General features: G+C 56.1%; 1 protein-coding gene across 2 annotated transcripts in view; it reads right to left on the reverse strand.

The window, feature by feature from the left end:
- CNGB1 (cyclic nucleotide gated channel subunit beta 1) overlaps positions 1–24,587 on the reverse strand; it is a 65,605-nt gene that overhangs the window by 17,313 nt on the left and 23,705 nt on the right. For both annotated transcript variants that reach the window (XM_053915629.2, XM_045188360.2), the window contains exons 14-25: positions 23,694–23,783; positions 17,667–17,754; positions 17,062–17,089; positions 12,028–12,190; positions 10,086–10,193; positions 7,877–8,034; positions 6,670–6,825; positions 5,358–5,566; positions 4,317–4,367; positions 3,908–3,994; positions 2,732–2,796; positions 1,883–2,005 (exon numbers count right to left, since the gene is read on the reverse strand). In XM_053915629.2, the coding sequence (XP_053771604.1) occupies positions 1,883–2,005; positions 2,732–2,796; positions 3,908–3,994; positions 4,317–4,367; positions 5,358–5,566; positions 6,670–6,825; positions 7,877–8,034; positions 10,086–10,193; positions 12,028–12,190; positions 17,062–17,089; positions 17,667–17,754; positions 23,694–23,783 (1,326 nt within the window). The remainder of the gene's footprint in view (positions 1–1,882; positions 2,006–2,731; positions 2,797–3,907; positions 3,995–4,316; positions 4,368–5,357; positions 5,567–6,669; positions 6,826–7,876; positions 8,035–10,085; positions 10,194–12,027; positions 12,191–17,061; positions 17,090–17,666; positions 17,755–23,693; positions 23,784–24,587) is intronic.

The raw sequence follows: 24,587 nt of genomic DNA on the forward strand, positions 1-24,587 counted from the left end.
GCTGGGGCAGGACTTTGGACCCCGGTACCTCTTTGACACCTGGTGCCTGGAAAAAATCTCAGGACCACACGGGCCCGCCCTGTTAAGTCCCCAGCTCTGGCCACCAGGGGGCGCATGAAATAGCCTTTAGTGGGACTGAGCTGTTGGGCCAACAGAAGGAAAACAGTAGTGATGTCCACAAACCTCAGGCTTTCCCCAAGCCCTTCCTGGTGGGAGGAATCTTCCTCTGGCATGGCACCTCATAGGGACCTCCCTGAAGTCCTTGTGTTCCACGCTACTGGCTCTGTGGGGACCCCTGCATGCCCCAGGCTGGGCAGAAGCAGGATGAAGGACCCAGATATGTAGGAGCTTGGGTCCTCAACCGCCCCCCCCCCCTCCGGGCCACAGCAGGCACTCAGCAAATGGTTGCTACTTTGGAAATTATTATTACTGTTATTATTTTTATCATCATCATCCATGGTATTGGGCTTCTAGAGGGACCCTCCTTCACTACTTGTGCTTTGGGTATGTATCGGGGTTCCCTGTAGGATTTCAGTTGGAAAAGTGTAGTGTTGCCAATAAAGGCTGCCCCTCCCCCACTGAGCATCGAGGGCCCTGCAGGAGGAAGTCCCAGGCCACATAGCTGTCCCCAGGTCTCCCCTCCCTGCTGGCCACTCCTCCACAGGCCTGCCTGTGACCGGCATGCCAGGTCCAGCCCCAGGACATGGGTCTTTAGCTCGCTGGGGCACAGACCCCTTTGAGAATCCTAGGAAAGCCAGGAACTCCTCCTCAGAAAAGCCAGTATGTCCCACACATCTCAGCCACCCTTGCACTCCAAGCGCTCGGCAGCCCGTGTGGCTAGTGGCTCCGGTAATGGACAGCAAAGGTCTAGAAGGTGAGGTTGGAACCGCCCAGGCAGGGAGGCTGCTTGGCAACCTGGCCCTGGCTCCCTTCCCAGGTTGGTCCACACACCCCCACCTCCTGTGACACCAGAGCGCACCCAGCTCCTTAACTCCATCATTCTGCAGCTCCGCACCTTTCTTCAGGTTGCTCCCTCCCCCAGGGGTTCTCTGCCCTGCTCTCCACCTACCAAGTCCAAGATCAAACTTAACCTTTCAGAACCGACCGTCCCATGCCAACTCATCAGCACCCCGCAGGTGGTGCAACATTTAAGGCACTGTAGCCATGCTGCCTGGGTTCAAATCCCAGCTCTCTAACTTAGCAACTGAATGACCCTGGGAAGTCCCTGCATGTCTGTGACCTCATCTGGATAGTGGGGGTGACAATAGTACCTCTCTTGTGTGATTGTTGGGAGGACTAAGTGAGTGACTTTGTTAAGTGCTTAGAACAGGGCTGGTACATGGTAACTGTTCCCCAGAACCTGCTGCTATTATTGTTGTTGTTGTCGTTATTAGCATGGCCATTGCCATCGCCTTCACCATCACCGTCATCATTTCAGCGCGTCCCACATGTATGGCAGCTCTCTGGGTTGGCGAGTAGCTTTCGCCTTGCAGGCCAGCCCCTCTGCGGCCGGTGATGCCCGGGAGCTGTGCTAAGGTCTCTCTGGCCTCGGTCTCTCTGGCCTCGTTCCCTCTCCACCGTGCCCTCAGGGTGGATGGATGAGCACCCGTGTGGTGAATGTGCCAGCTCTCCTAGACTCTGGGATGCTGAAAGGACCTTTCTAGCAGGTCTTATTCATCATACCTGTGCCCCTCTCTGCCTGGCATGCAGCAGGGGCTCAGGAAATGTGAGCTTTGGGAGGATTTGGAGATTTGACCCTTCAACCTTATCATGTCAGAGGTTCCTTGGGGTTAAGGAGGTCTCGGCAACGAGCAGCAATGGGACTTCTGTATGGGAGTCCTTGTGCCTGAGTGATAGCCCCACGAGGAAGGCTGTGGCTCACCTGTTTCCCACGCCATCGTAGACCCAGTGAGTGGAGCCGATGCCCTGATAGCTCGACGCCCAGTAATACAGACATGAGTTCACATGCAAACTGTAGAGCAAGTAGGCAGTGGTCCTGATAACCCTGCAGAAGAGGAAAAGGTGTGAACACAGCAGCAGGAAGTGTGTCCGTGACATCTCACCCAGGGCTGGGGATGCAGGGAGCAAGCCCATCCTCACCTCTCCCGACAACCACCCCACAGACGCCCCCTGTTGGGCCCCAATAGCCCTGCCCAGTGCCTGGCAGGGTAGACACTGGCCAACGGAATGGCACTGGCTGGACTGAGCCAACCGGATGCTCTTTGAAGACTGAGCTAGTTAGGGACGGTGGCGCTTGAACAGCATTGTCAGGGCCGGGGACTGGAGTTGGTGCAGAGCTGCTTTGTACAGAGAGTCCAGGGCAGTGCATCCATGGGGAGGGGCAGAGAAGGGACAGATGTGTGCCGAAGTGCCAACCCATGAGAGAGGAGGAGAGGAGCCTTGTCCCAGAGCATGGCCTGGCTGGTGCATCCTTGATCACCCACCACCCCTGTGTGTGAATGGCTGGGGCAGGGGTTCAGTGCCCTGAGCTGAGACCAAAATGAGGCTCAGCTCCCTGGACATGAGGGTGAGCTATTCGCATTGACCTAGGTTTGCCCTTCTTACAATTGGGGGAAATGGGACATTCCTGCTTCTCTAGCAAACAAACATCCCTCAGAGAAGGGCCAGGAAGAGGCCCGGCTTCCGGCAGTGGGGAGACCTGCAGGGCCAGGGGAAGCAATGTGGGTGGAGGATCCACCTGTGTGTGTGCACACAGGTGTAAGGGTCTCACCTGTAAACGTAGGCTTTGCTGAGGATTGATTCCAGGCGGCTGTTAAACTCGAAGAAGGCCAAGTACTGGGCAGGAAAGCAAGGCGTCAGGGCAGCCCTTGTCCGTGGGGGGACGCCTTAGCCTGTCCCCCACGGCTCCAGGACTGGGCTCTTTCTAACACCCCCAGGGGAAGGGGGCTGGGGAGTGGACATTCGAAATCAGAGGTCCTTAGCCCTCAGAGCAGTCAGGGCCGGAAATTCCATTGACTAACCCCATGGCACCTCTCCCTTTGGAAATTACAGGTAATGAAGTCTTAACAGTTTGCATATAATTTCAGGGGACTCCCAGGCCTTCTGAACCGATCACGAAACCTTTAGGGGTACCTGTGGCCCAGGTTAAGGACACTGTTTTCAGTGTTTAGTTAGAAAGAAAACAATTTCATAAAGGAACAGCATCCCTAACACTCCTCACTTGTACCCTTCAAGGCTCCTCTGTATTAATAAACTGCTCTTCCCTGCCGAGCACCTTTGGTGACTGCGCTTTACAGGTGAACGAGGTGGGGGTGGGGGTACCAACCCCTGTGCAGTCAAAACTCCATTATAAGTTTCGACTCCCCGAAAACTTAACTACTAACAGCCTGCTGTGGCAGGAAGCCTTACTGATAACATAACCCGTCAACTAACATGTGTTTTGTATGTGATGTATATTGTACACTGTATTCCTACAATACAGTAAGAAGAGAAAATGTTGTTAAGCAAATCATAAGGAAGAGAAAATATGTTTATAGTACTGTATGTGTTTGTGAACAAAACCCTGCATGTAAGTGGACTGCACAGTTCAAACCCATGTTGTTCAAGGTTAGCCGTGTGTGTGCACACGTGTGTGTGTGCATGTATGTGTGCGGGTGGGTATATATAAAACCTTAGTGTGTTTTCACATGTGAGATATGCACAACCATTCTCCTTTTACAGAGAGAAAACGGGCACTCGGGCAAGTGCAGCGGCTTGCCCAGAGCTCACAGGCAGTACGTGGCAGAGCCAGGGTTCGAACCCAGACTGGACTCACACTGCCAGCTCTTTCCACTCAGACACACTGCCTGTCCGCGGGGGACACCCCTCCTGCTCCCCAGTGCTGTTCAGGGAGGACATCCAGATGCGGTGCAGAGGAAGGCCTTGCACGGGGAGCCCCTGGCCTTACCTTCAGACAGCGGGGCAAACGCAGGAGGGGGTTCACGCCGAACTTCAAGTACAGGAAGTCCAAGGGCAGCAGGCAGAGCAAGTCCATCTGAAATCCCAGTGGGAAACCGTAGTGTGTAAAACAGGAAGCCCCGCCCCTCCTGCCTGAGACTCACAATGATGTCACCTCCTTTGACAAGGGATATGGGTGGGGTGAGTGGGGGCCTCTACCTGAGATGGACAGATGAGCCCCGAATGCCCCAGAACGGCCTAACGTGGAGCAGGAGACATGCCACCCACACGCCTCAATCTGACTGGCTGGCCAGTGCCTGTCCCAGGGGGAACCATGTCATGCTGGCCCCAAAGCATCCAGGGTCCCTGGAGACACCACCTTTGGAGAACCCACAAACACTTGGGCCCCTGGCACACACCTTGAAGCGGCGAGACTTCAGGTAGTTATTACGCATCTCCTTTTTGTCTGTCTGGAAGAAAAAGGAATAGCGACCGTGTAATGGCCTGAGAGCTTAATCCCTGACCCCAGAGGAGCAGTGATGGAAATCTGTAAAGACCCTCCACCTTCCTATCAGAGCTATAGCCCCCCTAAGCGAGGAGGAGCCAGAAAGGAGAGGTGGAGAGGTGGAGCCCCCAGCCCCCAGCCAGGAGGGAGCTGTCCACGGTCGCCCAGCTAGATTAAGGTGAGGCTACTGAGCCCCTTTGCTCAGCACAATGGTCTTCCCTGGACCATTTGCAACCTTGCTGACCGAGGAGCTGGCAATGGCCCTGGTCAGACCAGCAAAGAGGCTGCCCAGTGAATGCTTTTTGTTCTAAAAGCACAACCTCAGCTTGTCTGTGCACAGAGAAGCATTCACTGCCAGTGTGGAATTTTGAAAAGACCTGCACAGGGACACAGGGACCCTGCCTCCTGCTTCTGCCAAGTCGACATCAGGACTTCCGTCAGCTCCCCAGTAAGGAGGCCCACACCACCAGAGCCCAGGGCCCCAAAGTGGCCCGAGTGGCGCGCCCTCTGCAGGACCCCCAGGAATGCTGATCACCAGCAGTCCACCGTGCTGAGCGCTCTGCCCACACCGTCTCAGTGGATCCTCGGAGCAGTGCCGTGAGGTGGGGACGTTACTGTCCCCATCTCACAAGTGTGGACACTGGGGCTCAGAGAGGCGGCACAGCCAGTGGGGGCAGAGCTAGGGCTTGAGCCAGGTCTGCCCTCACTGAAGGCCACTCTCTGGACCGCTTCTCCATCTCTGACTCCGTCAGGTGGTCCAGGAGCCGCTCTGCCCACGAGCGACACCTGACTATGTCAGAGGTGTGCGACTGAAGCGGCCAGGTCATTGCAGGAGCAGAGGCAGAGGTTCCCCAGGTTCCCTTGTTCGTCTACAGAAGCACCAGGGGTCGGTCCCACAAAGGCTCTGGCTGCAGAGTCTGCCCCCGGCCACCCGCCCTGCCTGCCTGGGACTCACAATGATGTCCCCTCCTTTGACAAACTGCAGGCGCATCTGGAACACGGTGATGTCCAGGAAGTAGATGAGGTCGCACAGGTAATCCATCAGCAGCCAGAGGTGGATGTTGCCCGGCGTCTGGTAGGGGAAGGCCCACCGCACAGGGATCAGCCAGCAGTTCCAGTTCCAGGCCATCACCACGAAGAACAGCCACAGGATGTACATCAGGTCTGCAGGGGGTGGGGGGGCAGGCGCAGGCGGAGCCTCAGCAGGGAAGGGCTCCTGGCGTCTATGCTTTCCTCTCAGCACTAAGCCTGACACTGTCGTGACGTGGAGGGGCTGAAACTGTCTGGGAATTACAAATGAACCACTGCTAGGCCCTAAGAAATGAAAAGCTCCAAGGAGCAGACATGGGGGCATTATTGGATAATAGACAGCTAACTAGAAACACCTTTGCTTTCATTCTCATTGCAATTTTTCCAAACATCCGTGTCCTGCCTTAGTAAATGCATGATGGTAAGTAATGCAGAGAAGATGGACAGATGGATGCACAGACATGTGGATGGATGGATGGATACCATAGGTCCCCTGATGAGCTTAGAGACCCAGTGGACACCAGGGTAGGAGGTCTGTCCCCCAGGTGACTGCTTGTGTGACCTGGGGAAAGTCCCTCTGTGGAACCTGCCCTGCCCTCCTCAGAGAAGATGACAAAGGCAGGAAGACTCTTTGTAAACTGTTAAGAGCTGTGCGCTCATGCGGGGTTGTTATTCCTGAGGAACATAAAGTGGGCTAACAGGGAGGCAAGAGGGAATTCACCTTCAAATCTAGGGGTGTCCAGCCTTTTGGCATCTCTGGGTCACACTGGAAGAAGAAGAGTTGTCTTGGGGGCACACCTTAATTACACTGCAACAGGTAATCACAAAACAATCTCATTTTGTTTTAAGTAAATTTATGAGTTCGTGTTGGGCTGCACACGGCCCACGGGCCAGAGGTTGGACACCCCTGCGAGCTGTTGGGAGAACTTCTTCCTGTTTCTGCCCCGAGCAGCACCTCCAGGGAGGAGCCAGCAAGAGTGAAGCAGAAAGACTCGCCAGGAGTCAGGAGTCCTAGTCTGCCGCTAACCAGTCGTGTGTTTAGGCCAGTTAGCTCCTCCGTGCCTTAGTTTCCTTGTCTCTAAGATGGGTATGCTCTTGCGCTCTTATTCCAGGGATGTTCGTGTGTGTTTGTTTTGGGGTCACAAACCTTGGATGTCCACAGCCTCCCAGCCCCCCTCTGGCACAGCACCCCCACTCCCCTCCCAGCCTCCCGCCGTCTCATGTTACGTGGGACTCACTGGTCAGCGGGTCAATGCTCTTGGGGAACTGGTACTTCTTCCAGGGCCGGCGTTTGAACTTGCAGCAGAGCATGTCGCAGTAGTGCTCCTCCTCCACCTGCGCCGCCTCCGCGGGCTTCGTGTCGGGGGCCGGCTCCGGGGCTTTCTTGGCTGGAGCTATGGGATGACACAGGCAACCACTTGACCCAGCCTCAAGGCTCAGGTGGAGGATGCAGAGAGAAGGCTCCCAATGGCAGACCCTGGAACTGGAGCTGAGGGCACCCTGGCACCATCCCACAGGCTGTTACAAGCTCTGTGTGCAGAAACCAGGGTGCTCTCTTGGAACACGCCCCCTCAGCTCCCTCTCTTACAGGGACCTGGGCACCCAGCCACAGACTCTCACCAGCCCCTAATCTGCAACTGCCCAAAAGGAGGTGTTGCTGGGCAACTTGGAGGTTTCCGCTGAGAGCCTGCCTGTGTGCCTGTGTTTGGGCCCCTGAGGTTCCCCTGCAGGGCAGGGAGCACCTTGTACCCAGGGCTTCCACCACCCAGGGTCAGAGGTCAGGGCAATGTTGCCCGAGATTTCTCAGAGCAGCTCCTTTATTTCTCAACCAAGACTCCAAACGAGATCACAGCCTTCCTCCGCATCTGCGGTGACGTTGGTGACCTAGAGACTGGCTCTTCTAGGTTCGATATGGCCATGTCTCTAGCTTTAGGATTGCGGAGTCAGGCTCTGCTAGGTTCCTGGCTGGCACAAGTTCTAAGGCACGTCCTCCTTTGGGAAGACCTGGGAACCTCTGCTCCTTCCCCCCGACCACTGGCACCTTGAAGGTAGGAAATTCTATGTAGCCCCATCAGAATATTGCAACTGAGGCATCTAAAAATACAACTGCCTTACACCGCCTGAGAGTAAGGCCATGAGGTACGTCCCAAGGCGGGCCACCTGCCTGCCAGTGGGGGAAGGCAGAAGGGTCAATGAGGGTACTTGCTCTGTGGGATGGGGAGCCAAGTATAACCTGATCATCGGTCAGAACTTTGACCTTCGTCCCTCCCCTGGGTAGATAGCTGAACCTATACACGGAGGACCCCAAAATCCAGACAGTGGGGACCTGGACTTCTCTCAAACACTCCAGTCACTTGGGGGGACCACCCTCACCATGAGTTGGCAGGGGGCTTTGGGGATCCCACACCATCCCTGGCGGGGGATCATCCCCAGCTATGGACTCACAGGGCTTGGGGCTCTCCTCATCAGAGGTGATATCTGGGTCGATGAGCTTCTCCTTCACCTTCTCCGTCCGCTCCTTGAAGAGCTTCACCAGCTCCTGGAGCCGGTCGTTGATGATGGCGCTGTTCTGGCTGGCTGTGGAGGACGCCCGGTCCTGGCCGCTGTGGAGACACCGCCCAGGGCTGAGCAGGCTGAGTGGGAAGGACCCTGAGCCCCCCGACAAGAGCTCAATCCCACCTGGCCTGCGGGCGGTGAAGCCTGCCCCAGTTTCCTTTGGAAATCAGAAACATCAAACCCACTTTACTGTCTCCTAGCGGGAAGCTCAGCCCGGGAATAACACCCGGGGGCCCAGCTTTTAGAAAACGCACCAGGCAGGCTCTGATTCAGAGGGGCCGCTCTGAACAACCTTTGATTCCACCTGTGATGTGGGGGAAACACTGTTCAGGGCTGTTAGTCCCTGTGCAGGGTCCACAGGAGACACGTGTTTGACACAGATCAGAGAGGAGACGGGGATGGCTATTTAGGCCTCAGAAACAGCGGGTGGCAAAAACACAGTGCAGATACGTTATGCGTCCTTTTAACTTGCAGGTGTTTAAACGATGAACTCACAACCAGAGGAAGAGACAGAAAGAGCGAATGAACAAGCGAACGAGCATCTGCCTGACGTTCCACTGAGCGTGTAGTGAGTGCCCCCCGCCAGCTGATGCAGGCCGCGTCCATCAGCTCCCCTCAGAGTGGCTCACTGTGTTCACCTCGCTGAGCTGCTGTAACTCTGGTGTTCTCAGACCTGGTTTATTTTCCCCCATATACTGAGGCACCAAGCTCAAGCCGGCTGCTCCTCTTGGGCTCAGCTGAGGAAGTCACACTGGGATTGAGCGTGGGTGTGGTGCAGACTCCAGCTGCTGGCCCGCAGCCCCACTTTCCCATGGGGAGGGGTTGCTGCGGTGTAGACGCCCAGCCAGTGACCACACTCCCCAGGTGTGGCCGTGAGAGCGCTCACCCAGGGGAGGTAAGGAGATCTGTTAGGTGCAACCCAACGCCTCCTTGTCAGAGAACAGCCCGGCGTTCTCCCTTTCCAGTGGTGACCAGCGGGACCTTGGGAGCCGCTGCCAGCTGGGCCCCTAACGGACTGCATGGAGTAGAGCCTTCCAATGACCTGAATCAGACGACTAGTGACAGGACCACGACACTTGAGACACCTTGCTCCTTAAGCCACTGAATCTTTGGGGTCTATTTGTTACAGGGGCTTATGCTACCTAGCTAACACATGATAGGCTTCTACAGTGTTTTGACCTCCTGGCGAGTTCTCAAGGATAATTTTTATTATTATGCCTGATTTCCATCTTATCTTCTGATACTAATCCCTGCCCAAATCCCCACCCTACTGCCTAAGATGTGACTCCACCATATGCTAAAATGAACCACTGGAATATTGGTAAATTTGGGGTTTTTTTTTCCTGCTTCTTTAACTACTCTAAAGTTTCCACAACTCTAATAAACTCCAGAAGCTATGGATAGAAAAAAGCCTGGAAGAAAAGCCCAGTGACCCCTAGGGCCACTCCAGGAGCTGCGGCTGGGAGGGGACTCACCATTGACCAGGTTAAGGCCACAGGAAAACATCTCCCACTGTCCGCCCCGCCAGGGGGTGGCTGCCTGTGAAAGACAGGTCCCCATGCCACCTCAGCTGCCTCCAACATCATCCTACAGACCGGCTGCAGCCGAAACCTCTGGCAGCTTGTAAAGATGGAGTTCCCAAGGCCCTCCGTCTGAGGTCCTGATCCAGCAGGCCTGGGTGGGCCTGGGAGTCTATATTTTTCACGAGCTTCCTGGGTTGGGCTCCTCCTGGTCCTTCCTCTCCTCTCTGCCCCTTTCAGGGGTCCAGGGGCAGGAGCCAGCCCCTGCCTATGGCTCCCCTCAGCCTCTCCTTCACAACAGAGCCCTTGCACAGGGACCCCTCCGTCTCTGAGCACAGCTGGCCGTGGACGCAGTTGGACCCAGAGTCTGAGCCCACTTTTCAGATTTTGCAGCACCCCCAGGCTGGCCAGAAGCAGCGTGGGCAAGAGGCCCAGCTGTGCCTCACTTCTTGGAAGTCACGGACAGAGTCTGCCTTGTGGTGGAGGGCTCTAAAAGCATCCATGGTCTCTCCCACTCACCGCCCACCCATATGCACCCACCTGCAGACTCTGAGACCCCAGATGTGGCCCCCACTCACTCGGTGTCCTGCGGAAAGGGGGTCTCCGACCAGGCGATCACGGGGGTCTCGGCTGGTGACAGCACCCTGAGTTCTTCAGCCTCATCATCTTGGGAGGGCAACCTCTTCCTGCAGGGACACAGACAGGGAAGGGGCCTTCAGCGAGGGTAGGGGCCCTGGCGAAGGGGGCCAACTTTGACCCTTGCAGGTCACCCAAAGCCAAATCCTGGGTGGGGGTGGGGCAGGCGATGGTGCTGCCCAGGGGCCTCACTGGCCTGCAGGGGACAAAAGGGAGAAGGGAGGGTCGCAACTGCTCTCTGGGCCTCAGTCTCCGCATCTGTTCATTGGCCGAGCATCAAAGTGATAGCGTTGGTTCAGTCCCGGGCAAACCTGAGCCTGCGTCCCACCCTGACTCTTACCAGTGTGTGACCTTGGCAAGTTACTTAAACTCTCTGGGCTGCCTCGGTTTCCCCTTCTGTGAAACGGGACTAAATCTCCCCAACTCAGTGAGACACTTACCTGTCAGTCAGGCCTCAGCTCAAACGTCCTCCTCCCTTCCCCGTCCCAGTGTAAAGTCGCTGCCCTCCCCAGCTCACCCCCCCTTCTCTGTCGCACCACCCTCTCAGCTGCTGTGAAGTCCCAGGGGCTCCCACTGCATCTGGCTAACTCTCCTGGAGGCTCAGCCTCCCTCCCTTTGCAGATGTCCCCAGCTGGAAATGTTGGGGTCCATGGAGTCCAGGTTCTAGTTTACAAGGTGACCCTCCCCACCTGGAGCTCCGGGTTCCTTCTCTGGAGGATAAGCACTAAATTATCGCCCATCATCCAGGCCAAGTCTGCCACCAGGCGCTGCACGTGGGGCCTCTGGGGTCCCAGCCGATGGCGTATAGGTGCCACCTGGGACTCTTCCATCCTCAACCCCATGCCTCTGGATGCCACCAGTGGGGCCTCTACAGGGACATGCTAGGAGGGCTCTGAAACTGTCCTGTTACCTTCTGCCAACTCGCCTAGGATGGCAAAACTCATGGATGACCATGTTCACACTCTAATTAAAGGGATGGCCACACACATGAGAAGACTGAGGCTGAAGTCCCACAGCGGGGACCCACACTCAGCCCTCCTGCACACAGCCTGGCGCCCTCTCCTGAGCCTGGAGAGCACTGGTGGCTGCCCTTCAGCTTCACTCTGGTCATTCACAAGGCCCTGTACTGCACTTTACAGTTTGCCCACTGCTCAACACAGGACTACCCCAGTGAGCTGGCCTGGGCGGTCCAAAACCAGCTCCAACCACGCAGCCACAGATCTACCTCAGGAGGCTTAGAAACATCTGCAGCCTTGACCAGGAGTCCCACTCGAGCACGGAGCCCACAGACCGAGAGCAGAGAGTTCATAGCGCCGTATGGACAGTGCCTGGGAGGAGGGGATGGAAGTCCAGTCTGGTACCCAGAGCTGCAACAGTGTCCTGGGGCCATCATGAATGAGTGCTAAGGAGCCAGGCTAGCAAAATGTAAAGGGGATCAGTAAATGAAATCTAATCCAAATCACTCCTTCAATCAAAAGCACAGAAAGGCACGGGCCCGTAAACAAGGTGTGGAAGAGAACAACGAAAATAAAACATCACCCAGTGTGGTGGGTTTATGGTTGATTATTTTTCTAGTGTTCTTTGGCATTTCCATGGCATTATTTTGTAATGAAATGGGGGCTGGAATTCAGCCTCGTCCCATTTGTTACCACTTCTTACACACAGTTGAGGGCGGGTGGGTCAGGGCTTCCCTGGAGAGTTCGTTATAGAGCCCCACGCTGGAGTTGGGGTAACCAGGAAGGGAGGGCCCAGCCCCAGTTCCAAAGCCAACTCTCCGAGTGACCTTGGGCCAGCTGTTCCCCTCTTTGGCCTCAGTCTCCTCCTCTGCTAAATGGGCAGGTGGCACGGCACTGTGAAAAGCCCAAGAGAAGCATGAAAGGTGACCTGCGGGTCCCTGCGGCTGACCCCGGGACTGTGAGGGTGTTGGATTTGGCAGGAGAAGGTGGTGGCAACTCCGGTGAGGATGGCTTGTCCTCATCGATGAGGGGGTGGCGGTCAGCATCCGTATCTTCCACCTGTACTTCGGGGTGCTCTTTCGTGGCAGGCACTTGGGGAGAGGAAGGAGGGGACAGTCAGAGAGAGGGAGAGAAGCCAGGCCCCAGGGACCCTGCCGGCTGTGTCCTCCAGGGAAGCAGCAGAAAGCAGTTTGGAGCAGCGTTGGCAGCTGCCTCCCAGTGGGTTCCACTGGGGGGCCCCATGCAGGACACGCAGGAACGCAGAGCCCAGGAGCCTCCGAGGGCCACGAGACCCCAGCCACCAGTCCAGGGCCCGCAAAAGAAGCTGTGAACCACAGGAGCCTCAGGAGCTCCTGCACACAGCCTGGCACCCAGGTATCCAAAGCCCCACCTCGGTTCCCTGGGCCTGGGAAAGCATCAGGATCTGGGGTTGTGGGGAGGGGGATCACCACTCAAAGAAGGCATGGGGAACCTGGGGGTGCCCAAGCCCTAGGGCCAAGCCTAGCACAGCCTGGCTCAACTGCTTCCCTTCTCTGGGCCTCAGTTTCCCCAACCTAAGGTAGGGGTGATGGTGCCTTCCTCGGCCCGGGCCAGAAGCACATGGCCTCACTCTCTTGAAGGGCTTCAAATGGAGACATTGGAAGTTTCCTCCAGTCAGGGGTAACTGCCTATCTTTGTAGTGAGTATTAGTCCTCCTTGGGTGCCCATTTCGGTATTTCCTTGTTTTTGTACATGCCAGGAGCCCCTCAAATCCATCAACCCAACCCCTCTCCTGAGGCCTGAGAGGCCTGGTGCCAAGTCCCACACCCTGAGAATCTGGTCCTCCCCCTGGAGCCTGGGTGTGACTCTGTTCCCCACCCCGAGGACTTGGGACCAGGTCTGCTCTGAGGCGGAGCTCAGAGGATGCTGAGGGGCTGAGGAGGTGCCCCCATGCCTCAGCACACCTGGGCAGGTGACCTCCCCACAGCAGCTGGGCCCAGGCCTGGGTATCAGCCCGGCAGGGACACATCCCCCAGTGGGGAAGGGGAACATCCTGAAAACACCTGTGACTTCTTTCTTAATGCCACCACGGGGAAAGCCAGCACACAGCAGAGGTCGGTGGAAGGAACGTAAGCAGGTGTCAGGACTTCGGGGCATTGGTTTTACTAGGCCCCATGCTCCCAGGAGAGGAGAATGAGCAGGAATGGAGACTTTTTTGAATGTAAGAAGTGTGGCCAGACTAACAAGAGATGCCCTGGGCTGTGGGAAGCAGGAGAGAGCATGAAAACAGGGGACCGTGTGCTGCTTCCTGGCGGACCTCAAGAAGGGAGCTGGAGGGGGGCGGAGGCACGGAGGCAGCAGAGACAAGGGCCCCACTGCCCCTGACATGGTCCCCCAGAAAGCACCCTGGACTCCCCATCCAGGAGTTCATCTCAGGGAGCCTGGGCGGGGGCAGGTGCTCCCCCATCCCTGAGTGAGACCTGCTGCCTCGGTCGCCCCAGGGGAGGAGGGAAACCCCTAAGCCTGGTGGTTCCATTTCTCAAACAGTGGGCACTTGAATAGAAATCATATTGGTTTACATTATAGAACAAGAATAATATTACTCAGAATATAAGGAATAATATTCATAATTACTGAGAATAATAATATATACAGTCAGGCACTTTCTGTGTGCCCGCCAGGCCTTTGTCATACTAAACTCCAAGTGCTTTCCACATGTTCATTTTTACCCTTCCCAGCCGCTCTCCGAGGTGGCTCGCACGGTCGTCCCTGTTTTGTGGGCCCAGGCAGCCTGGCCCAGAGCTTAGACTCTACCCCGTCCTGAGGCTGGGGACCAGCACACGCGGAGGCTGCGTTAAACCCAGCCGCACGGGTGCCAAGCAGCAGCGTCACTGCTAATGCTCTCACCACGGCAGTCACTGACTTCGCCGCAGCTACAGTCGTTTATCTTACCACAGCCGGTTCCGCCCTCTCTCCCAATGTGTCCCTGGGAGTATTTCTCAAAGTGTGGGGCTCCCAGGGGCCAGGGAGGATACAAGGAGACTTTAGGTGGCACAGAGCAGGTGAAGGACAGCACAGATGAGAACATTCCCCTCGTTTCTACCGTCTAGGTCGGAATGGACAAAGAGGAAGTCTCAGGCTCGCGCTGCTATGGCCGTAACACCTCAGTGACCTGCTCTCACCCCTTTTTTGTGTGGCTGGGACAGCAGGTCTCAGCCGGGAGCCTTCAGCCAGCCACCCTGTCTCACTACAGAGCACCACCAACACTTTGTTTTCAGTGTCTTTGTGGTTATTTCTATTTATGGCAAGCCACGTCGGTTTTCATTTTAATAGGCAAGGCAAGTTTCCTGCTTAGGTAGGCATCATCCAATAAAAAAGCACGCCCATTGAAAGAACAATTGTAAGCAAATAAAAGCAGAGTTGGTACAGACTAAAAACCCTGGAGTGATATGTGGGGTGAAGGTCTGGGACCCTGGGGGGCGAGCCCATTTAGGGATCGCCCGGAAGCCTGAACCTGGGCACCACCTTGTGGTATGATGACTGCGTGCCACCCCCGCCCTCTCTACGCCCACCCCAAGTTGGGAAAAGAAGAGAAGGACAACAGCGGGTCTCACGGCAGGAAATGTCCGGTTCTACCTACTGGCCAACGTCAAGGCGACCTTGGCCAGCATCATCCAAAAATAAGCAGATCAAAAGGGAAAGTGGGCGGGTCTGGGTTGTGTTAAGGTGGAAAATGACAGGGGTACGTAGGCCCCATGTGTCTCTGAGCGCTTTGTCATCAGGCAGCAAGTAGTGAGCCTGAAGGCCACTGAGGGGACCTTGTCACAGTTAAACAGAGCCAGGCAGGCCCACCTCGGCCCCTGCCCTGAGGATGCCTCTCCCCATGCTCTGCCTGCCAGCCTTGGGGCCTCTCCTTTCCTGAGATGAAATTGCTGGGCAGACAGCAGCAGTCCTCAGAAATGCCAGCGCCCAGCAAACTCTCAAGGTCAGAAAAGTCTGTCTGAAATGGACACCCACATTCCTCTTTTGCTTCATTCCCCTCCACTTATTCTCTTTCCCCACCCAGCTCCCTGCCCCAAGCCTCTTGGCCTGGAAATCTGAGTGACGTTCATGCTAGGGTGTGAGTGACTACTTGCATAAAAATTGATGATCTGCCAAAAGCACTGTTTAACCCAAAGAAATGAATTGCTAATTGTGGAATTTTAGGCACAGAGAGAAGGGGTCTAATGACCCTCAAGTCACCACAAAACACAATGAAGGCATAGATAGCAGAGGAAGAAAGAGTGGTTTTCCATGAGCCCAACTCGTGGTCCCACCCCTGACCACAGCAGCATGCTGGGAAATAGTCTCATCCATGCAGAAGCACACAGCACAGGCGTCAGCATGCTGGGAGGGTGGGGGGGAGAAATGCTACCTAGACGGCGGACGGAGCTCCTGGTCACCTTGGCGAAGCTGGAGTTGGACAAGGTCGTCCTCCGGGAGATGAGGACAGGGATGCGGGTGATTGGGGGGCGGTAGCTGGGCACATTTGGGAGGTGCTCCACCAGGTTTGGGGGTGCAAGCCCAGGGGACACCTGGCCAGGTGGCTGGTCCTGGACCAGGCGACTCAGCTCCACGTCCCGGCCTGGATGGCCTGGATTAGCCATGGTGCTGGGACCACGGGAGTCTCAGGTGGAGGCGGGACCCTGGGGACTGCAAGGAGGAGCACAGAGTTAGGGAGGCGGGGCCAACACAGACCAGCCCGGTGCCTGCCTGTGCCTGTTGCAGCCTCACACGGAGTCTGGGGCGTCCCTCTTGTCCCTGGAATTTGATGTCAAAATGCACCACTACATCATGTGGCTAGTCCGCCCAACAGCTCTGAGGACCAGCCCAGAGCCACCCCCGACCTTTGCACTCTCTCTGTTAACCAACCACCGGGAGCATTTCCCACCTGAGACTCAAAATAAGTCAAAATCAAAGGACCTAGAACTCCCAGACCCTTAGACTCACAGACTCGGGACTCAAACATTCCGAGCCTGGCAGGATTTTCCATCCCAAAGACAGAAACCCTGGAGCTCAGTAATTCCACTTCCAACAGAAGCAGTAAATTTTCCTAGGCCCCGGGTTCCCGGGGCTATGCATTGAATCGCCTGGGAACACTGGAAATGTCCGATGCCTGGGCCCATTCCGGAGATTCTGATTCAATAGCCTGAGGTCCGGCCAGACACCAGGATTTTTTTTAAGTATGTGGTGATTTTTAAAAGATTTTATTTATTTATTTTTAGAGATGGGGGAAGAGAGGGAGAGAAACATCAATGTGTGGTTGCCTCTCGTGCGCCCCCTACTGGGGACCTGGACTACAATCCTGGCATATGCCCTGGCTGGAAATTGAACTGGCAACCTTTTGGTTCGCAAGCCGTCACTCAATCCACTGAGCCACACCAGCCAGGGTGACACCAGGGGAAGCTCTTAAGGCCCGGACTCGGTGTCCAGACATCCTTGGACCCCTAGACTCTGTCCCCACAGTCCCTGGATGGGAGGGAGCATGCCGGGTCCAGTCTGGAGACCTTAGCAGCAAGAAAAAGCTCATCAAGAAACATGGATTCTAGGGTCCATGCCGGGGGTGGTGCCCTCAGCAAGCTCTGGTCCCAATTGTCACTGTGACATGTTATGTCTGAGCCAAACCCGCACGGGGTGATAGCCCAGGGAGCTATGTCCTCAATGAGGGAGGGGGCGGGGCTGGCTGAGAGCATTTTCCCAGGCCTGCTGGAGTCCCGAGTCCTCGGTGCCATCCCCCTGGGCCCTTGGAAAGACATCAGCCAGCTCTGATAATGTGGCCCCAAGATGCAAAGGATGGTTTTGCCTGAGGACGGGCAGGTGGAGGGGTATAGGGATGGTGCGGATGGAGGGAGAGGAGGTGGGGTGCCCCTGCACCCAGGCTGGCCCCAGACTTAAAGTACCCCGGTTACATTCTCTGTAACCCCCAACCCCACCACACACCTACCTCCTGAGCTGGCGGCTGTGGCCTCCTCCTGGAAAAATAAAGGGGAAACAGAAGCTGTGACCACCAGGCCCCCTCCCAGCCCTGCACAACCCACCTTCTGGGGCATCCGGGGAGGTAGCCTCCACCCTGAAGGGGGTGGTGCATCCAGGAGCCCCAGGCCCCACCCCGACTTGTCACATATAACAAGGGGATCTTGTCACACACCCCCACGCATGCCGGAACGAAGCAATGAGCACAGCCACCACAGTCCTCCCGCCGGGCACCGCACTTCACAGCGAACAGCTGTGTGCAGCAGCCAGGAAGGTGCTAGCCCCACTTTACAAAGGCGGCCACTGAGGCCCAGGATGGGGTGGTGGCTTGTCCAGGGTCACACAGCCATGTGAGGTCCAGCAGCTTCCCACCCACTGCCACCTCAGGCCCCTCCAAACACCATCGGACCCCTGGTACAAGCAAGGTGTTGCAGCCCCTACCACCCTGCTCTCCTCTGTCCAGCGGGCACCTCACAAGACCTTGTCCCCTGTAGCAAAGGGACAAGGCCTCAGCCCCTTCCACTGAAGCCAGCCCAAGCCTCAGAGGGAGCCAGTGCCAGGCCTGGTGATACCTACCTGGCATGAGGCCCTCTGGGTGACTGTCCTGTCTACTCCGCTCGGGTCCTCGCCGGCCTCTGACACCAGACAGCTATCCAGCAGGACACTGTGACCCAGAATCGGGGAGGAAAGGGCTGGGGTTAGGGGTGTCAGATGTTTCCTGAACGCTGCTGAGTGCCAGCCCTGTGCCGGGAACTGGGGCACAAAGATGCCGTGATCCTCGCCCTCCAGAGGCTCCCAGCACAGGGTGGGCGGCAGACTGCGTGGCCTGCTAACAGCCTCCCAGTCTGAGACACGTGAGGGCTGTGTCTCAGGGGCTGTGAAGGGCACAGCCACAATTCTGCCTCAGAAGGAGGGCTTCCAAGAGGAGGTGACCTGTGAGCTGGACCTTAAGGATGATGAGCTGACCATCAGGAATAGGCGGGGAAGGGAGTCCAGGAAGGGTGTCCAGGAAGGGGGAACAGCATGTGCAAAGAAGAGTGTGGAGGACAGCTAGAGGAACTGTCCTCTGGGGTGGGATCGAAGGGCACCGTATGGTGTTCAAAATATGTGCCCAGCATTTCCTCTCTGAGAGTCTCCAGGCAACCTTGGTGACAATGCAGACAGGGCAGGGAGTACGAGAAAAGGGAGGCCCAGAGAGGTGAACTGACCTGGCCGAAATCACACAGCACGTTGCCACACTCCACACAAACCCTCAAACACCAGCCCCGTGTTCCTTCCCACAGCTGGGAGCAGAGCCACACTGCAACTGCCGAAGCTCTCAGGGGTCTCTGGCCCAGGCAGCACCTGGTCCAGGCAGCAGGCACACAGGCGACAAGGACCAGGGGTGAGGCTGTAGGGAGCAGAGAGGACTACGGCAAATCAGGGAACCCATGCCCTCCTGAGTCAGCAACCCAACCCCATTTGGAATGGGGTCCCAGCGGCCAGATCTTCTGATTTTCTAGAGGAGCCTAAACTACATGTTCTAAGGTGGAATCTCCTGATGCTGATAATTAATCCAAACTAATCTATCTATATGTTAACATGTAGATATTCCAAAGAGCCTGTCTCCAGGCTAAATTGGGGCCTTAGATGCCCACGTGTGACCTCTGGGTTAACATGTGACTCAGATCAGGGCTGATATTAGATCTTGCTTCCTAACAGCCCACTCACCCCCCAGACCTGTCAGCAAGGGGCTCACGGAGGGTGATCTGCGGTGGACCTGGACTCACCACTCTGGGCCCTCCCAAGGTTGGGGGCGGGCGGTGCGGTGGAGGCAGAGTGCAGCCCCGGGCAGTCTGCAGCCAGCACCCTGGGAGCAGGATCAGCGGGCAACCCTATCGTCAGAGCAGCTCCCACAGGCTGCGTGCTGGGCGCTGCGCCCCATACTCTGCAGGCAGAGTCTCCCCGCATCCTCCCCCACGTGACCCTGGGAGGCCGGGGCTGTGACCACCCCCATTCCAGTTTGGAAATCAGAGGCTCAGAGAGGTCAGGTGGCCTGTCCATGGTCACACAGCCTGTACAAGGCAAGTCTGGATAAAACACAGTGTCTCTGACCCCAGGGCCACGCAGGTAACACTCCGCTGCCCACCTCTGAGTGTCTCCGCAACCTCATGTGACAGGGAGGAGTGAGTGTCTGCAGAATCCAAAGACCCAACTCACTTTATTTCTCTTCATCGTACGAGTATTTCCATCGTGAGGGGCCTGACTTATTGGTGTCATACTCCCCACTCTGCCCAGGGAGGAAGATTCCCTTAAAGAGACTCAACTCACAGAAGCGAGGGTACATTATGACATCCGTTGGGCCAGGCACTTCAGGCTTCACGGGCCACTGCCTCCATCAAATCACATTAAAAATTACATTTTGCAACTGCATTTGTATGAAGATTCATGTGTTAATATTACATATTAACACATTCTCTTCCATCCCAAAGTTTAGTTTTCAGTCTGATTTTAAAAGAAATTAAAACGTCCTTGTGGGCCCTTAAAAGCATTGTGGGAACTAGGCCCTTCTTGGTTCTCAGAGCACAAAGCTCCGGGAAATGAGCTTCCCACAGCCCGGTGAGAGGCTGCCCAGGGTCTGGATCATTCCAGAGTCAGGCCAGAAAGGCACTGAGTGGCCACGGGCAAGTTACTGGGAAGCCCTCGGGCTGCCTCAGTTTGCTCACCTGTCAAATGCGTAGGACTTGCCCCGCCTGTGCCGCCTGACTCATTTTGGTGAGGTCAGAGGGCCACTGAGAATCCCATGGAAAAGTCAAAATAGACTCCCCATGTCAGGGGTCATTCTCCATTCTCCCTTGCTAACGACTGGTCAGCAGCTTTCCCTGTCCGTGGTGCCAAGGGTTTGTTTGGAGCCAGCCTGGCCTGGGACAGAAGGCCAGCTCTGTGCCTGCGGGCAGACACCCCTGTCTCTGAGCCTCCAGTTGCTCACCTGTGAAATGGGATTCACAGCAGACACCGAAGCTCAGTGCCTGGCACAGAAAACAAGTGCTCACCGAGTAACAGCTGCTCCTGGATCGTTCTCATCGTCACTATTATCAATCCCAGTGGAGGCAGCGTCCTTCAGGGCTATGAACCACCCACGTGGACTGGGAAGCGCTTTGCACAAACATCTCCATTGAAACACCTAACCAGCCCTACCGTGGCCCTGTCCATGCCGCCAGGGGCTGTTTGGGGACTTAGGTGCCTAAAGTCACATTTGCCTCTGGTCGGCAGTGTGTCCAGTACCTGCCAAGACCCCTTCTTCCCTGGCCCAGAAGCAGCAGGCCATCAACTTCTGGAAGGTTCCCAAATCCCAGGGAATTCCAAGTGGAGGGTCAGACACAGAGCACCCCTCCCAGCCCCGGGCTCTCCAAGTCAAAGGGTTAAAGGTTCAGGGAGGAGCAGTGGCAGCCGGGAGCCCACTCCTCCTCCCCCGAGTTGCCCAGCAGGCTGTGCCCCCAAATTAAGGTCCTCACAGTCACCTTCAGCAGACTCTTCACCCAGCACCGTAACCCCAAAAGAAGGGAGGAGGGGAGTCCTTAGGGAGAAGCAGCCACCTACTTGGGTCTCGCTGTCTGGGCCGACAAGGACGCCCATGGCGCGGGAGCTCAGCTGGGGGCGATGGTGCTCATCCCAAGCCCCTAGACAGGGCATGCGAGTGGAGAATTCCAAGCACCTACCAGCCCTGAGCCTGTAAGGCTGGCTCTGGAGCCAGTGTAGCTCAGGTGACGGAGGAGCCACCAATTCTTCCTGCTTCTAATCAGATTGAGGGGATGTGCAGGGAATTCTGCAGAAACACCCCCGGGAGGCCAAGTGGGGACCAAAAGTCTGCGGTTGCTAGGAAAAGCTGAGCTGCTGCCCGCAGAGACCTGGTCGCTAGGTGACCATCTGCCAGCATCATCAGTAACCCCTGTGCCTCCACAAAGCTGGTTAAGAGCATCCTTCCCCAGCCAGAGACAGCCAGCCCCTTGCCTACCCTGGAACCCTCTGGTCCGGGCTCTGGGATCACACTCTCAGCACAGAGCCCCCCATCCCTGCCTGGGGTGCTGGGCCCAAAAGGTCCCCGAGCGTGAAAGTCTGGGTAAACACTTGTGGGAGCGTGTGTGTGCCTGCAGCATTTGTAACTGAATGCACGGGCTTTGTGTGCATGAGAACACGTGCAGGGGGTAGTGTATCTGCAAGTGTGTGCATGTGAGCTTGTATGTATATGCAGACTGCGTGTGTGCTGGTGTGTCTACGACAGTGTGTGCGCACCCGTGTGCACTGCGCACTGAGACCACAAGTAGTGCACATGCGTGTGGGTGAGCATGTTGGATCACTGGCCTTCAAAGGGTGTTTCGGCTCAGGAACGGCGCATAGAAAGGGGTTTTCGGGCCCAGGTGTGGGCACACGGGTTTAGTGGGGAACAACTCCGCCTGGTACTCTCTACACAGACGCGGGTGGAAAGCAGACAGCGAACAAGGCCACACTGCAGAAGCTATGCAGCATCGAAGGTGCTCACTGAGGGGAAGAGCAGCCACCTGTTAGTGAGAGCAGACAGGCCCTGGGGGGTCCAGAGGGCAGAATGAGGCCAGGGTCACAGAAATCATAAGGAAGCGCATTTTGTTTTAAGGGAAGAATTAATTTCATAAGTGAGAAGTGCACGTGGATGGAATGGACAGCCTTTGAGAGGTGAGCTCCCCATCAGTGGGGGGAAGCAAGCAGCTGTGTGGCCTCTTGCCAAGGATGGAAATATTATATGTGACCCAGGCAGGGGTGGACTAAAAGCAGATGACACTGAGCAGGCTTCCTGCCCTGAAATCCTGTGTTGGTCTCATCAGTTTAACTCTTTCCTGGTAGGGACTGAACACAGCCCTCAGCAAGGATTTGAACATCAGGGACCTTCGGTGGGGCACTTGCTCCAGCCCAGATCCTACCATGCCCATCGTCACAGCTGGGGCCATAATCACTCTGCAGGGGGCTATTGTTGGCCCCCATTTTACAGGTGTGGGGTAGAAGCTTCATGTAGGTGTGCCGCTGGCCCAGGCCTCTCCACTGAGAGGAGCAGAGCCTGTGCCCCTAACACTCGTGGTGCTACCCTGCCCTGGGGCTACGGCGGGAAGGGCAGGTCAGGGAGGGAGCACGTGGGCCAGTGGGTACCACAGAGGGCAGAGTGACAGGGCATAATGTGAGGGGGTGGACAGCAGCCTCCTCCCTGCTCTCCCTGCCTCCCTCTCTCCACAGCGCAGCAGCCAGACTGTGCCACTCCCCAGCTCACAAACCTTCAGTGGCTCCCCATTGCTCCCAGGAAGTCAAGTTCAAGGCCTTCGAAGGATCCGCCCATCACTTCCACAGCTACATTGTTACCGTTCCCCGGACCTGCGGGCTACTCTTGAGGCAAAGGATCACTCCCTCCTTCCTTGAAATACTTTCCAACCTTTGGGCCTGGAATTTTTTTCCCTCCCTTCCCCCTCACTGAGCCTCCTCCTCACCTCTTGCTGTTCCTCCCCATCTCCTTGGCTCTAATCTGGCCCGTGGGCCTCTCCTTTTTCCGTACCCACTCTCTGGGCATCTCCTCCAGCCACGTGGTTTTCAGGCTTCAACTCCATCTACGCCTAGAGTCCTGACATCCAGTCTCCAGCCCAACCTCTCGCTCCCTTAACTCCAGACTCAGGCATCCAGCTGCCTGCTCTTCACCTCCCTGTTCTCCCCCCTGCCTCCTGCCTTCAGTCCAGCCCGCTTGCCTGCAAATCTGCTCCGTTCTGGTGCTTTTTAAAAGTGAAACCTACTTGACACAACATTGTGTGAAATGTCAGGTTGATTTGTTACTGTTAATATAAATGTTAATATAACATTTATATATTGTGGTCACCATTGTGGTAACATTTAGCACCTCTATCATATCACCTAGTGACTATTTCTTTTTAGTGGTTGGAATAATTAAGATAGAGTTTCTCAGCAAGTTTGATGAGTCTAACTTTTCGTGGTTCCTGATCTCCATTCTTTAACCTCCATTTTAACTGGACTCTCCTGTGTGTGTTACTGCTGAGATCTTTGTGGGTGTGGGCGGAGAAATCAGCCAGTAACCCGCGGGGGAGTGGAATCCACCGCAGCCTTACTGGGCGACCACTGGGGGCGCTGTGCGGGAGGAAGCCGGCTCCATGCCTTGGCTCAGTTAATTGTAGGGGAGAGCCGGGAGCCCGCTGCTGCGTCTACTCGTTCATCTGTCCCTGCACTCAAACAAACTGATGGAGTGCCTGCCGTGCCAGGCACTGTTCGAGGCTCTGAGGACATGGCAGCAAACACAATAAACAAAATCCCCCCCACCCCCTCCCCGTGGAGGATGCATTCTCATATTTGTTTGCACATATGCAGGGGGTGGGGTTGGGGGGTTGGGGGACCGTGGGTACTATGAGTCCCAGGTCATCGTGAGCATTGTGGGTGGGGCACCCCCACTTCCCCCAGCCTCCGTGGTTTGCGCCCAGAGGCACCAGCACAGAAGAAAGGAAGGCACTCCTGTGAGTACCCCCACCCCAGAAGCCTGGCGCCCCTCCCTGCAGCCCCACCTCCCTGGGCACTCCTTAGCCAAGGGCCTAAGTGCCTTACTCAGACTCCTCCTCCTCTTCTTCTTCTTCCTCCTCCTCCTCATCTTCCTCCTCCTCTTCTTCTTTCTCCTCTTGAATCCGGGGAAGCTCCCTGAAATGAGGTCAGAGGCAATAGATGAGCCCTCTGCAGGGGGTATCCCGAGTCCACTGCCTGCCCCCACTTTCAGTAAGATGTCCTGTGACCCCTGAGGCCATATCCGAACCCCTCAACCAAGAATCAGCTTGGGGCCCTGGCTGGTGTGGCTCAGTGGATTGAGTGCCAGCCTGTGAACCAAAGGGTCACCGGTTCAATTCCCACTCAGGGCACACGCTTGGGTTGCCGGCCAGGTCCCAAGCAAGGGGAATGCAAGTGGCAACCACACATGGATGTTTCTCTCCCTCTCTTTCTCCCTCCCTTCCCCTCTATCTAAAAATAAATAAATAAAATATTTTTTTAAAAAGGATCAACTTGGGGACCCCCACCCAAGTAGCCCCAGGCTCGCTCTAGCAGCAAGGCCTCTTCACGGCCTGAGGTCCTGATGGTGACGGTTTAGCCCCTGATCCTCTCTGAGCCTCAGTTTCCCCATCTTTACAATGCACTCACAGGCTTGTGCAAGAGTGCTTGTTGCAGAATTACTTACAATAACAAAATCAACCTCGATGCCCATTAACAGTAGACAGGTTAAATAAATTCTGGCATGTCCATATGATGGAATACAACACAGTCGTAAAAAAAATGCAGATGATCTCTACGTGCTGAAGGTGGAAAGACCTCAAGCTAAATTGCTAAATGGATGTAGCAAGGTGCAGATAGGCAGGTGCATGGGTTAGGCCATGTTTTGTGCAAAAATAAAGGAGGGGAGTTCATGTTCAGGTGGTCCCTGGGATGGTACAGAAGAACTCGGCAGCCACTGTG

Source organism: Desmodus rotundus, chromosome 12, assembly GCF_022682495.2.
Source record: "Desmodus rotundus isolate HL8 chromosome 12, HLdesRot8A.1, whole genome shotgun sequence".
In the NCBI taxonomy this organism is placed as follows: Eukaryota; Metazoa; Chordata; class Mammalia; order Chiroptera; family Phyllostomidae; genus Desmodus; species Desmodus rotundus.